Genomic DNA, 15,648 nt, shown 5'->3' with positions numbered 1-15,648 from the left:
AAAGTACAAATGAAGGAGCCTTGCTGGTGTAGTTGTTAAGCACTTGGCCGCCAACTGAAAGGTTGGCGGTTTGAACTCACCAGACGCTCTGCAGGAGAAAGATGTGACAATCTGCTTCTGTAATGATTACAGCCTTGGAAACCCTATGGGGTAGTTCTCTGCTGTCCTACAGGGTTGCTACGAGTTGGAATGGACTTGACAGTAACGGGTTTTTTCTTTTTTTTCTAAAGTACAAGTATCCTTGTTTCAAAGGTAATTCAGTACTCAGGAAGGAAATATTTGACGCTGTCGTTTAATTCAGATACAGGCCCACCCTTGGAGCTAGATGGGTTACAACTCCTCTACCAGACTGTGAAAGCACACCATAATCAAACAGTTATATTTCAACAGCAAAACATTTAAAAATTCATATTGACTGGCATAAATAAAGACTAAATATAACCTCATAGACGTTCTGGTCAGATTTTACTGCCAAACAGTAGAAGGACAAACTTTTGGTTTTCAGATTTTGAAATTAGAGATAAGGGTTTGTAGACCGACCTCTCCTACTCCATGACTCACTGGCCTTTGCTACTCATTTACTAAAATAGCAAAGACGTAACCTACATTGTTGTTGTTGTTAGTTACCATGGAGACAATTCTGACTCATGGTAACCCCATGTGTTTAGAACTACTCCACAGAGTTTTCAAGGCTGTGACCTTTCAGAAGCTGATTGTCAGGCCTGTCTTCCAACATGCCTCTGGGTGGCTTTGAACCGCCAACCCTTGACTAGTAGTAGAGCATTCAACCATTTGCACCCCCTAGGAACTCCTACATTATCAACCACATTTAAAAAGCCGAGCAAATGTGCTTTTACTTGAGAGAGAGAAAAGCAGCCACGGATACCTGAGAGCTGGCCTGGTAGTGTTTGGGTGTTGCTCAGTGCTGGCCTGGCTTTCACAGCTAGCCTTGGCATTCTCCTCCTGAACATTAACAATCGCATAGCACACCAACTTCAGATAAGGCTACTCTGACCCTTCTGAATCAAGACAAAATCACTCTACTCACATCTAAACTCAGACAAAAACAAGACTATTGTCCAAACCACAGAAATGACCAAACATCACCCATTCATAATATGAGTGATTGCTACTTCTTTACCAATCATGGCTTCACCTTATTTCATCCATCCCACCTTTTAGATAAGATTTATTAAGATACCGAACCATATAATTGCCAATGCTTCTTGACAGGATCTAATTCAGAGCAAAGCACTACTTCCTTGAACTCTCCCCAAAAATCACCTAATTAAGTTCAAATGCTACAATGGTCACTTTCTGAAGCCTTCTTATTGAGACATCCCCCAGTTTTCCCATGGTATGAGCTCTCTCTCATTGAAACAAGTCAATAAACCCAACTTTGTTCAACTACAGGTGTGTCTTTGTCTGGAGAGCATTGACAAATTCTTTCTCTACGATGTAAGAAGAGGATGATCAACCTTTATAATTTCATCCTTTGACAGTTTTATCATAGTTCTCAAGAAGATTAACTACCTGAAACTAAATCGCAATTGCTATACTATTACACTGTTGAATGGTTAAAAGACTGGGTGTCATTCTTTTCTTGGAACTTCAGATGTGAAAGTTTTGACCTTGATTTACACAATAGCCATCTACTATTAAATTTGCTGTCTTAACTTCTAATCATCAAAAGTCAAGTTTCAATCAAGAAAAATGCTGTTGAGATAGCCTGGAAATATTGGAAATCCGTTGTGATACATCAGAAGCAATATGTTTTCTAACAACCTTGAGGGCTGAAGTCTGAGACTCATTTTGGGTGGTTTGATGGCACCCAGTTTTAAAACCAATGAATCTATTCCAATGTGCCACTACCTAGCTGCATAACCCTAAAGAATCTCTACACATATCTGGTTTAATCTTACATCTGCCAAAGAAGAAGTTAAATTAAATGAAGTCTCAGACACCTTTTCAGATCTAAAGTTTTATGATTCTATGAGATGGTAAGGCCACAGGGGAATAGAAAGGTCCCCACAATAAAGTACTGTGTAGAAATAAATACTTAATAGGATATTTTGACATCACTTTTTTGGGAGCCCAGATGGCACAGTGGTTAAGCGTTTGGTTGCAAACCAAAGGCTGGCAGTTTGAATCCAACAGCCGCTCCTTGGAAACCCTATGGGGCAGTTCTGCTCTGTCCTATAGGGTCGCTATGAGTCGGAAACCAACTCGGTAGCAATGGGTTTGTTTTTTGTTTTTTTTTTGTATTCCTTTCTTAAAATACAATTTGATACTTCTGAAAAGGCCTGGATATAAGATTTAACCGACAAAGTATAGATTTTATACAAGGAGACCCTAATAAAGTATGCCCTTAAAATTTGGGGAAAAGGATAGAAAGTGTCACTCTTCAAAACAAAAACTTCTAAGAGTTATTATAAAAGGACAAGATGAGCCACCTGAAAGCCCCACTCAGGAAAAAAAAAAAAAAAACCTAATTAGCAAGAGACCTAGAATATCTCTTAAAACTCACAAAAATGTGCTATTTAAAATGTTTAAATATCATGTACAGTATAATTGTGGCACACAGTAATTAACCTTATTCAGAATAGATGTATGATACAATAGAAGAAGTCACAAATACTGTAATTCCAGGAGATTTTTGTAGCAGAAGTAATGCTGGGAAACAACACTGCTCGGTGTGGCTTCCCCAACCACTCTCTAGGAGGAAGGGATTCTGATTCTAACAGCCTGTCACTGCTTTCTTCATAAAATATCTCCGGAGCAGAAAAGTAAAGCACATAAAATATTAGCTTGATTTGAGTATTCTTTTGTTGACATCTAATTTACAATTAGGAGCCCTGGTGGTACAACAGTTAAGTGCTTAGCTGCTAACCAAAAGGTTGGTGGTTCAAACCAAACCAGCAGCCCCTTGGGAGAAAGACCTGGAGATCTGCTTCTGTAAAGATTACAGCTAAGAAAACCCTATGGGGCAGCTCTACTCTGCCACATGAGGATGCTGTGAGTTGAAAATCGACTTGATAGTACTTAACAGCAACAATTATGATTGTCAATAGGCCACAGTCTGATTTATAAATTTGCTTATCTCCTGAGCATACCAGCCCACCAAGAAAGCGTTTATGTTCAATTGTGAATATGTTATTCTGCTTTCCTTCAGCCCATGATAAACTGGTACCCTGGCTTACAAAATCATCAGAATGTAATTTCAGTTAGTGTAAAACAATTCCTAAGAACTTGCTTAAAGTAATAAAACAGAGCTTCTAAAGTCATAAAGCTGAGGAGCAAAGTACCACGGTGACCTTCTCAAGATGAACAAATCCATAAGGCTCAGTTTAAAACAGTCTTTAGTCCACTTTTGCCTTACTCATATACTCTCGAGCAATAAACAATTATTTACTAAGTGCCCACTATATGACAAGCAAGCCTTGCATTATTCTAAAATGAGAGACAGAAAATCAGTTGAAATAATAATTGTCGAGCATCTACTACATGTCAGGCACCATTTGCAATCACATTTCATACTCTCCTTAGAATACACAATTATTATTCTCGCTGCTCAGGGTATATATAGGTCCTTGCCCAGGCCTGCACTATTTTCATGATCATTGGTATGCTTAAGTCTATTGTTGTGGCTATTGTTTTGCTCATCTTCCAGCATTATATCAGAAAACATTCTGTCAGGATCCATAGGGTTTTCATTGACTAGTTTTTGGAAGTAGATCACTAGGTCTTTCTTTCTAGTAGGAATACACCCTCATTTAGCCAAGCATTGTGCTATTAAAGGATATTTAGACCATTTTTTTGCCACTACAATCCATGTGCCAATAAGCATCCTTATTCAAATATTCTTGCATATTGGTGCTTTTTTTTTTTTTTTTGTATGATCAATTCTGAAAAATGAGATTTGGCATTAATTACCTCTCAGGAACTTTTCTAAATGCTTCACATATATTATCTCATTTAATCTTGACACAACCCTATGAGATGTTATTACCTCTATTTTAAGAATGATGAAATTAAGGTATATAACCTGCCCAAGGTAATTAGTTACTATTGGTGGATAAGAGATTTGAGAGTTTAAATAACTTGCCCAAAGTTACTAGGTAGTAAGTGGCAGATAAGAGGCTCATACCCAGGTGGTCTGCCTACAAAGTCCATGCTCTTAAAACGTCTTACCCAGATTGCCATATTGCTTCCCAGAGGCTGCAGCCATTGACAAACCTCTGGATGATTTCTGGAAACCATCCAAAAGCGTCCCTTGCACCATGGAATGGCTTATCTAGGGATAGCATCAACTCCAGGCAGTGTGCTGCATCAGGTGCACAGGCAGCTATCTGGTTTCCAAACACAACTAAATGTCTTCCCTGCCTTCTGCAAAGCCTTTTATAATGTAGAGTTTGGTTACCTCGGGGACTGTCTCTCCCCTTAGCATACTCTTAGAAGTTGGGACCAAGAAATGAATATGTATTGCTAGTGAATGGGATGCAGAATAGTGCAGTAGGCAGGGTGTCTCTGCTAACAGCTTCCAGATTTACACTTCAGGGAAGCAGACACTGGGGATTTTCCATTCATGGCTTACCTTGTTAAAATCCTTACTTAAAAAGTCTTCAGTTTTTTGATGCTTACAGAATGAAGGAATTCCTTTCTCCCCTCTCAAAACCAAAATTCCCCAAATTGATTAAAATTGTAATAGCATACTACTGTTTTTATGTTTCTTATTAATTTTATATACTGTTCCCAAAAGTGTTTCAATCTGCAATAGAACCCTGGGGACTTACGCAAAGGGTGTGGTTTTTACTAATCAAATAAGGGAACCAAATTAAATTAAACAATCTGGAACTATTTTTTCCTTCCTTTGGAGCAATAAAACTTAAGGGTATGATATTGCATTTTGGCTCTTGTGGTGAGACAGGTGTGAGCAAAGAAAAATGCTAAATATTGTCCTGAGTTTAGCATCATATTCTAGGAGAGAGGCAGTCAGGGACACAATAGGATAATCACACAGCCCTGGGAGAGAATTTATCGCAGCTAACAGTGAGTGTGTGGATGGTGGTTTGGCAAAGAAGATAGTCCTGGTTTTATGTCTCAAGAAAGGCAACTTGAGGCGCTGAATGTTAAAGATTCTCATGATGATAATAAACATATTGCAAAACCCTGCAGAAACACTACTACTGGTCTAGCAATGTCTGTGGAATGACCTAAGTTGGGGCTGGCACCGTTGTCCTCTGGTAGAAAGTTAGGATTACACAAGAGTGCTTCTGGGAAAACAGATTGAAATGATTTGCACTGAAAGCCCCTTGCCTTGAGCACAAACCATGTTGTCGCTGTTGCTAGGTGCCGTCAAGTCGGTTCAGATTCGTAGTGACCCTGTATATAACAGAAGGAAAGACTGCCTAGCCCTACCATTCCCACAACCATGGTTATGCTCGAGCCCGTTGTTGCAGCCACTGCGTCAATCCATCTCATTGAGGGTCCTCCTCTTTTTCACTGAACCTCTACTTTACCAAGCATGATGTCCTTCTCCAGGGATGGATCCCTCCTGATAACATGCCCAAAATACATGAGATGAAGTCTTGTGATCCTGCCTTCTAAGGAGCATTCTGGTCGTACTTGTTCCAAGACAGATTTGTTTGTTCTTCTGGCAGTCCGTGGTATATTCAATATTCTTTGCCAGGACCATAATTCATAGGTACCAGTTTTTCTTCAGTCTTCCTTTTTCATTGTCCTGCTTTCACATACATACGATGTGAATGAAAATACCATGGCTTGAGTAAGGCTCACCCCAGTCCTCAGATGATATCTTTGCTTTTTAACATTTTAATTAAAGAGGTCTTTGGCAGCAGATTTGCCCAAAGCAATATGTTGTTTGATTTCCTGACTGCTGCTTCCACGGGCGTTGATTGTGGGTCCCGGTAAAATGAAATCCTCGACAACTTCCATATTGTCTCCATTTATCATGAATGTTGCCTACTGGTCCAGTTGTGAGAATGTGAGCACAAACCATACCACAAACTGGTTGTGTGCTCAAACCAGTTGTAAGCATAACCATAAAAAGAAAACCAAACCATCTTCAAGTTGGTTCTGACCTCTGTAAAGTGTTGAAAAGCAAAGGTGTCACCTTGAAGACTAAGGTGCACCTGACCCAAGGCATGGTATTATCAATAGCGTCATACGCATGCAAAAGCTGGACAGTGAATAAGGAAGACTGAAGAATAATTGACTCCTTTGAATTGTGGTGTTGGCAAAGAATATTGAATATACCGTGGACTGCCTGAAGAATGAAAAAAATCTTAGAAGAAGTACAGTCTGATTGCTTCTTAGAAGCAAGGTTGGCAAGACTTTGTCTCACATACTTTGGACATGTTATCAGGAGGCATCAGTCCTTGGAGAAGGACATTTCGCTTGGTAAAGTAGAGGGTTAGCAAAAAGGAGGAAGACCCTCAATGAGATGGATTGACTCAGTGGCTGCAACAACAGTTCAAGCATATGGAAGATTGTGAGGATGTCTCAGGACTGGGCACTGTTTTGTCCTGTTGTACATAAGGTCTTTAGTCAGAATCGACTTGATGGCACCTAACAACAACAACAACATATACACATAAGAGTCCCCGGGTGGTACAAATGGTTAAGGCACTCAATTACTAGCTAAAAGGTTGGAGGTTCGAGTCTATCCAGAGGCACCTCGGAAGAAAGACCTGGTGATCTGCTTCTGAAAACTCAGCCATTGAAACCCTATGGAGCAAAGTTTTACTATGACACACATGGAGCTGCCGTGGTTTGCAATCTATGCCACAATGACTGGTTTATACATTATACTAATTAATAAAGCCACACCAAACCTGTTGCTGTCAAGTCGATTCCAACTCATAGCAACCCTACAGAACAGAGTAGAACTGCCCCCACAGGTTTCCAAGGAGCGTTGGTGAATTCAAACTGCCAGCTTTTTGGTTAGCAGCTAAAGTTCTTAACCACTGTGCCACCAGGGCTCCATACTAAATAATAGCATATAATATTATAGACACTACTTTTAACAATTATATTACATTTATTGTTGTTGTTCCGACTTATAGCCACCCTATGCACAACAGAACGAAACACTGCCCGGTCCTGAGCCATCCTTACAATCGTTGTTATACTTGAGCTCGTTGTTGCAGCCACTGTGTCAATCCACCTCATTGAGGGGCTTTCTCTTTTCCGCTGACCCTGTACTCTGCCAAGTATGATGTCCTTCTCCAGGGACTGATCCCTCCTGACAACATGTCCAAAGTATGTAAGACGCAGTCTGACCATCCTTGCCTCTAAGGAGCATCCTGGTTGTACTTCTTCTAAGACTGATTTGTTTGTTTTTTTGGCAGTCCATGGTATATCCAATATTCTTTACCAGCACCACAATTCAAAGGCGTTAACTCTTCTTCCGTCTTCCTTATTCATTGTCTAGCTTTCACATGCATATGATGCAATTGAAAATACCATGGCTTGGGTCAGGCGCACCTTAGTCTTCAAGGTGACATCTTTACTCTTCAACACTTTGAAGAGGTCCTTTGCAGCAGATTTACCCAATGCGATGCGTCTTTTGATTTCTTGACTGCTGCTTCCATGGCTGTTGATTGTGGATCCAAGTCAAATGAAATCCTTTACAACTTCAATCTTTTCTCCGTTTTTCATGATGTTGCTCATTGGTCCAGTTGTGAGGATTTTTGTTTTCTTATGTTGAGGTGCAATCCACACTGAAGGCTCTGGTCTTTGATCTTTACCAGTAAGTGCTTCAAGTCCTCTTCACTTTCAGCAAGCAAGGTTGTATCATCTGCATGACGCAGGTTGTTAATGAGTCTTCCTCCAATCCTGATGGCCCGTTCTTCTTCATATAGTCCAGCTTCTCGTACTATTTGTTCGGCATACAGATTAAATAGGTATGGTGAAAGAATACAACCCTGACGCACACCTTTCCTGACTTTAAACCAATCAGTATCCCTTTGTTCTGTCAGAACAACTATCTCTTGATCTATGTAAAGGTTCCTCATGAGCATGATTAAGTGTTCTGGAATTCCCATTCTTCTCAGTGTTATCCATAGTTTGTTATGATCCACACAGTTGAATGCCTTTGCATAGTCAATAACACACAGGTAAACATCCTTCTGGTATTCTCTGCTTTAAGCCAGGATCCATCTGACATCAGCAAAAGAATGAAGAAATCTGTCTTGGAAAAAGTACAACCAGAATGCTCCTTAGAAGCAAGGATGGCAAGACTACATCTTACATACTTTGGACATGCAGGAGAGATCAGTTGCTGGAGAAGGACATCGTGCTTGGTAAATTACAGGGTCAACGAAAAAGAGGAAGACCCTCAATGAGATGGACTGACACAGTGGCTACAACAATGGGCTCGAGCATAACAACGATTGTGGGCATAGCACAGGACTGGGCAGTGTTTCTTTACACTAACTAACAACAACACCTAACAACAACAACAAATAGGGTTGCTGTGGTTGGAAATGACTCGACAGCAGTGGTTTTTTTTTTTTTTTTTTTTAATGGTTTGTGCTCACAACTGGTTCGTGGGATGGTTTGCGCTCACATCCTTACAACTGGATCTATACGCAAGATCATGATAAATGGAGACAATGATGAAGTTGTCAAGGATTTCAGTTTACTTGGACCCACAATCAACGTCCTTGGAGGCAGCAGTCAGAAAATCAAATGATGTACTGCATTGGGCAAATCTGCTGCAAAAGACCTCTTTAAAGCGTTAAAAAGCAAAAATATCACTTTGAAGACTACGGTGCCCCTGACCCAAGTTATACTATTTTCAGTTGCCTCATATGCATGAGAAAGCTAGACAGTGAATAAGGAAGGCCACAAAACAAACCATACCAGCTGTAAAATGAACTACAGAAGAAATCAGAGAGGTGGAGGTGGAGTGCAGTGCTATGGTAGCATTACTAGGCTGTCACGGAAATTGTCAGAGGGTAAAATTGCCTCTGTGGTGTTAGATATAGAAACTTTGGGTGGCAACTTTATGATTAGGATGGAATCAGGTTGGTGAGTAAAGTCAGCTTGGGACAAAAGCTAATAGTGGGCAAAAATAGCTAAATTTGATAAATTTAAGATTTATAAAAATATCTAATATTTATAAAAAAATATTTATACATGTTAACATATTCTGCATTAACTCATTTGACACGCCTTTTCCACCTTGGCAGTAAGGCATAGAAAGTATGATTGGACTTAGTTTACACTGGAGGAAACACACTCAGAGAACTTGTAACTTGCCCAGGGCACACTTGTAATAGTGTGGTAGCTGGTACAAGAACCCTGGCTTTAAGGCGCCATTGGTTGCCTCGAACACCATTCTTCTGATGATGCGTAGGGGCCAATGTCAAGACCAGACTACAGAGTCCAATAAACCAATAAACTCGTCTCTCCGTTTGAGCAAAAGGAGTCTTCCTAACCCAGCTATTGCTTAGAACGACACAGTAGGTCAGAAACCCTGAAGGGCTGGGCCCGCAGCGATGATGCGCAACGCAGGAGCGGAGGAGTGCGGATGTGAGGCGGCCGGGTGGTGGTCTGCCAGGGGGCCGGCCTGGGGCGGTGCAGAGCGGGGCTCCCCACTCTCCGACGCTGCCCGGCCCGGCAGGAGCCCCACCTGCGCAGCTCGCGCCTCCCCTCAGCCTTCCAGCAGCGCGCTGCGCTCCAGCTTCCGCGCCCCGCCCGCCCACCTCCCGCTCGCCCCCGGCCTTGGTCACTCACTCACGGTCTGGGACACTTTCAACTCCTGGTTGAGCCACTGGCACAAAATCTCCGACATGGCTCAGACAGCGCTTCAGACAGCGAATAGGTGCCGGTAACACTGCGGGAGGCCCGCCCGCCGGCCTGCGTCTTCCAGTTGCCAAGGGCAACCCGTTGCTAAGGAAGCGTATCTAAGGAGGAGCTGGGGGATAGGTTCCGAGAAGAGGGGACACCAGAGCCCAACAGGCAGAGGACGGAAAACCGTGGACTGCCCCCTGCTGGCGGGTGAGACCAAAATGTACTCAAGCCCAAAGGACTCTGAAGGGGCGTTGGCGGGAGTGGGGGCCTTGAGGGGGACTGAGTGAAGTGAGCAAGGTGTGGGTGAGCAGGGAGCAAGGCAGGAAAGCTTATGGACTGAGCAAGCGGTTCTTAGAAAAGTAGAAAGAACAAGGAAGGGCTTTTTGATTGAAAGGTTTATTTTTTGTTGTCTTTTAAAGAAACTCATATTGAAGTTCTTGTTCTAAGGGCAGCAATTTTGTCATTGATTTACAGTTTGCTGTTGTTGGTCCTCTACTTCACCAAACATGATGACCTTCTCTAGAAATTTATGACTCCTGATGACTTGTCCAAAGCAAGCGAGTTGGATTATGTTCTGTTGTGACCCATAGGGTTTTTGCTGGCTAATTTTGGAAGTAAATTGCCAGGCCTTTCTTCCTAGAATGTCTTAGTCTGGAAACTTCCCTGAAACCTGTCCACCCTGGGTGACCTTGCTGGTATTTGAAATACTGGTGATATAGCTTCCAACATCACAGCAACATGTAAGCCACCACAGTATGACAAACTGGCAGACAGGGGTAAATGTCTCATCTTGGATTTACCCACATTAGGAAGATTGTAAGAGTCTAAAAAGGCTCTACAGCTTGGGGAATATATTTCATAAAGCTGTATCCATATCGCAAACACTTCATGATGGAAAGCCTTTGGCTATGTGCCTAGAAATGGTCTCTGAGACATGCCTGCTTGTTGTCACCTGGTAGTTTATTTAAATTGATGACTAGTACTGCGTTTAGTGAGAGGTTCTCAGCTTTAATTTCAGTCAGTAGAACCTGAGGAATTGAAATCAATGTTTTCCAGATTGCTGAGACAATTGCTTTTCAGGAAGGGTGTAGATGATAGAACACCAAATCCCTGGAAGCCCTGGAAGAAAATACCTGCTCTCATAAACAACATGAAGATATGGGCTGGTTTTCTCGCATCAAAGTGAAATACTGCAGTGACTACCTCTAAGGAACTCTTTGGTTGTTTGTTTTTTCTTTCAAAGGGTTCTTTGTGGTGTTTATATTTGGAACCTAACCCATAATGTGCCCGTATGGTATTTTGGAAAAGAAGCTTACATATAGGATTTAGATAGATGAAGATACAGTTTCCAAAAAATAAAAGGCCAAGTCCTTCATTTCTCAAAAAGGGGATGATATTTTTTATTTCCGTTTCCAAAGCAACCAACTTGAAAAGGACTTGACATGAAAATATTGATGAAAATGTCAAGCTCTGCCTAAATTACATGCATTTTGCTGTATGTTTTCTCTTGAAATTTTCAAATTAGGTGCCATTCCAAATGAATATTAAATTCATTGCCTTCCCATTGAAATCTCAGCTCTGGGTAAGGCTTCTCATGCTGTTGATATTGGTGTTTTGCATTAACATAACATATGACTTGTTTGTTTTCCCATGTGGAATCAGTTGGATGAGAAAGAAATGATTTAAAAATGAACAGTTTTCCATCTCTTCTTGACATAGCTTCATTATAATTTTGTAATGAATTTTTTAGAATATCTGGCTCCTGCATCCAATTGTAACTACCCTATCAATTATAAAACCAAATAAGATGTTTTCTTTATAATGCATTATCTGTCATTTGAAATACAAATCTCTATTTCTCTTCTCTAAACAATCGAGAGTGAACTATATACTTATTTTGAAGTTACTAGGTAAATTGGAAAGTTTTACTGTTTACTGAAAATGTAATCCATTGAAAAATTTACACATTCTTTTAAAAACTGATTATAACATTTTTTTCATATTTGGAATGTTACACTCTCAATAAAGCTCATGCTTTGGAACCAGACACACCTAGGTCTGGATGTCTGCTTTTGATCTGGCTAGCTCTTTGACTTTAGGGAAATCAGTTAAGCTCTCTGAACCTCAGTTTCCTTAACTGTAAAATAAGGACATCAGTATTTATTTCACAGTGTGGTGAGGATTAAATGAGAATATGCATATAATAGTGCCTGGTCCCTAGTAGACGCTAACCAAATGTTTCTTTCCTTTTCTCTTAACACATTATCTCTACAAATGCTATATGAATTTAGGCGTTGCATTACAGTTTGGCTTAGTTTTGAGTAGCTCAGATTTGCTTATAGTATTTCAAAAGCTTTGAGGCAATAATTTCATGTAGCTGTTTTGATGGATTTATGACTAGTTCAATATTTATATATACATGCATACAAACATATAACCAAAAAAAAAAAATTGCCGTCTAGTCAAATCTGACTCATAATGACCCCATAGGACAGAGTAGAACTGCCGCATAGGGCTTCCAAGGTTATAAATATTTATGGAAGCAGACTGCCACATCTTTCTCCTACAGAGTGGCTTATGGGTTCGAACTGCTGACCATTCAGCTAGCAGCCGAATGCTTTAACCACTGTGCTGCTGGGGGAATGCATATAACCAACCAACCAGCCACTCTGTTGCCATTGAGTTGATTCTGACTCAAGAGACTCTGTAGGACAAAGTGGAACTGCCTCACAGGGTTTCCACAGAGCAGTTGGTAGATTTGAACCGCCGACCTTTTGGTTAGCAGCCATAGCTCGCTGTAGTTATTAGCCACAATACATAGGCATATTTTTAAAAACATCTTACTTGGCTCTCCATGTATGTCTTGCATGCATCTCCTTATAATATACCTTTCCCTTCTTATCACCTTAGATCATTCTTTTGTTCTCACTCCTCAGCATGTTTTGCAGTGACCTTGCTCACTTCACATTCATTGATTCTACAAATGTTTGCCCTGTGGCTCATAATAACCACCTACACTAGTTTTCCCTGTCTCTTCCCCTCTGGTCCATCCTCTATGACCGGTCATATTCACTGCTCTAGTCCTCTAGTCTCATGAACTCCACTAGAGCAGTGTTAACCAACAGTGGGTCTTGACCTCCTAACAAGATGTCTAATTAATTTAGTGGGTCAGGATCAGAATTCTTCATAAATGAAACAGTAGAGAATAAAATGAAATAGAAAATATCAGAGTGCATTGCATGTGGTAAGGATAAATGTGTTGTTTTGAAACATTTTTGTTTTAGTTATACATGTACGCACATTTTACTTATACACGTATGTGATTACATGTGAATGTGTGTGCGTGTATAATTTAAACAGTATTTCTCATTGCAGGTCATGGTTAATAAAACTTGAAAGCCACTGTCCTGGAGGAAGTTTCTCTATGATCTAGTCTCAACCTAACCTTAACTGTAAGCCACAAATTCCCTTTCAACACTCTGCTCCCATTTCTTTATCAGGCCCCAATTTTCCCACTTCTAAACCTATAATTTATATAAAAAATGTGTTTTGGAAACCCTGGTAGCGTAGTGGTTAACAGTTCATCTGCTAACCAAAAGGTCAGCAGTTCGAATCAACCAGGCACTCCTTGAAAGCCCTGTGGGGCAGTTCTACTCTGTCCTATAGAGTTGATATGTGTTGGAATCGACTCGATGGCAATGGGTTTTTAAATGTGTTTTCCTTGCTTCTTTGTAAAAAAGGCAGCTTCTTGTCAGCCAATCCTGTCTGTCCTTCAGGGTTCAGCTCATCAGCTACCACTTTCATAAAGCCACGTCCTACTCCCTTCACCCTCCCAATTCCATCTCCCTTCTGAAAGCCCAAAGTACTTTTTTTTTTTAACTCTCATCCCAGCCCCCTCTTGCCAACTGCCCACAACTCAGCCAGGAACTCAGTTTTGCAATCTTCATATCCTCGTTCTCAACACTTTTTCAAATGAACGTTAATTTAGGCTCTCAGGAGAAGAGACAACTCCAGTTCTTGTTATTTATAGCAAGTAACAGTTCTGCTGTGGAAGTTCAATTCTATTTCAAACTTCTTGAAGTCTTCAGGACATTTGTGGGAGACAGATGTATGACCCTTTCTCTTGGATGCCTGATTTTCCAGGTCCACATGGTTTGTCTTATTTATGGGTTGCTTGTTTCACAGGCAAATATTTGAATTTTCAATCTTTGAAAACAATTGGATTTGAAACAAAATCAGGTTAAAAACAAAACAAATAACTTGGGACCATATGCGAAAGTTTGAGTAATAGGTTCTATCACTAAGGCAAATGAGCCAAATATCATTTATCAAAATTCTTGTGTCTAGTTAAGTCTGAAATATTATATACGTAGTTTAGGAGTCCAGGGAGCCCTAGTGGCGTGGTGGTTAAGGGCTCGGCTGCTAATCAAAATGTCATCAGTTGAAATCCACCAGCCACCTCTTGAAACCCTAGAGGGCAGTTCTATTCTGTCCAGTAGGGTCATTGTGAGTTGAAATCAACTCAACAGCAGTGGGTTTAAGCAACAGCAACAACATGTGTATGTATATAACCTGTTGCCATTAAGCTGATTTATACACACACACGTAAATCTGTGCTAACTGAAAGGTTGACAGAATCTACCCAGAGATGCCTCAAAAGAAAGACGTGACCATCTGCTTCCAAAAGGTCAGAGCCTTGAAAACCTTATGGTTTCTACTCTGCACACATGGGGTTGCCATGAGCCAGAATCAACTCAACAGCAACTAAGAACAGCAGCAGTACAATAGATGTGAGGTCTTATCCTTGTTGGCCTGAAATTTGTGCAATGAAATCTGTATTTGTATAGAGTACTTTGGTCAAAGAGTTTTGGACTGGTTTGTACATCTGTTTCTGAATTTATGTATTTATAATTTACCCATTCTGCTACTGAGATGTACATAACCTTGTCCTATAATAGACATGATAAATGTATAGAATTGCTGAAAATTTTATTATTCTTTCAGTATTTTATATTGTCTACAGAAACAGAACCAGTGAGATAGATAGAAGGATGGATGGGCAGATGGATAGGTAGATAGATATAGATAGGTAGGTAGGTAGGTAGATTGATAGATGATATATGGATGGATGGATGGTTGGTTGGATGGATGGATGGATGGATGGATGGATGGATGGATGGATGGATGGATGGATGGATGGTAGGTAGGTAGATGATAGATAGAGAGATAGATAGATGATAGAGAGATAGACAATAATGATGATGATAGATAGATGATAGGTAGGTAGATAGATTAGATAGATGATAGATTAGATAGATAGATGATAGATAGGTAGGTAGATGATAGATGATAGATAGATAGACAGATAGATAATGCTGATAGATGATAGGTAGATAGATTAGATAGATGATAGATTAGATAGATAGATAGATTAGACAGATAGACAGACAGATAGATAGATGATAGATAGATTAGGTAGGTAGGTAGGTAGATAGATGACAGGTAGATAGATAGATAGGTAGATGATAGGTAGGTAGGAAGGTAGGTAGGCACGTAGATGATATGTAGATTTCCTTCAAGGATTTGTCCAATTGTGCAATTGCAGAGAGCTGGCAATTCCAAAATCTATAGGTTAGGTGACAAGAAGAGTGAACAGTAGGATTTCTGGGAAAATGTCTGCTTATAGTCTGAAGACAGAATACACCCTAGGGAAATTCTCTTTTTGTACCTAAGGCTTTCAAATGATTAATTGAGGCCCACCCATATTATGGAAAATAGTTATGTTTTACATGAGACCAACTGATTTAATCACATGTAACTACTTTGTAG

General features: G+C 40.4%; 1 protein-coding gene across 18 annotated transcripts in view; it reads right to left on the bottom strand.

Moving 5' to 3' along the window:
- The window catches only part of SPEF2 (sperm flagellar 2), a 219,227-nt gene extending 209,291 nt beyond the window's left edge, over positions 1-9,936 (bottom strand). For 9 of the 18 annotated variants that reach the window (XR_007514398.1, XM_049862139.1, XM_049862149.1 and 6 more), the window contains exon 1: positions 9,763-9,935. Coding sequence is in view for 16 of the 18 variants with exons in the window: in XM_049862139.1 (XP_049718096.1) it covers positions 9,763-9,820 (58 nt within the window). In the remaining 2 variants the exon portion in view is untranslated. Of the gene's footprint in view, positions 1-9,762 lie in introns of all 18 variants that reach the window. The other 9 variants (XR_007514401.1, XM_049862234.1, XM_049862259.1 and 6 more) reach the window with 3 other exon arrangements.
- Positions 9,937-15,648: the final 5,712 nt, after the last annotated feature.

The sequence above is a fragment of the Elephas maximus genome, chromosome 2 (assembly GCF_024166365.1).
Source record: "Elephas maximus indicus isolate mEleMax1 chromosome 2, mEleMax1 primary haplotype, whole genome shotgun sequence".
NCBI classification, from domain to species: domain Eukaryota; kingdom Metazoa; phylum Chordata; class Mammalia; order Proboscidea; family Elephantidae; genus Elephas; species Elephas maximus.
This window is presented reverse-complemented; position numbering and strand designations above follow the sequence as displayed.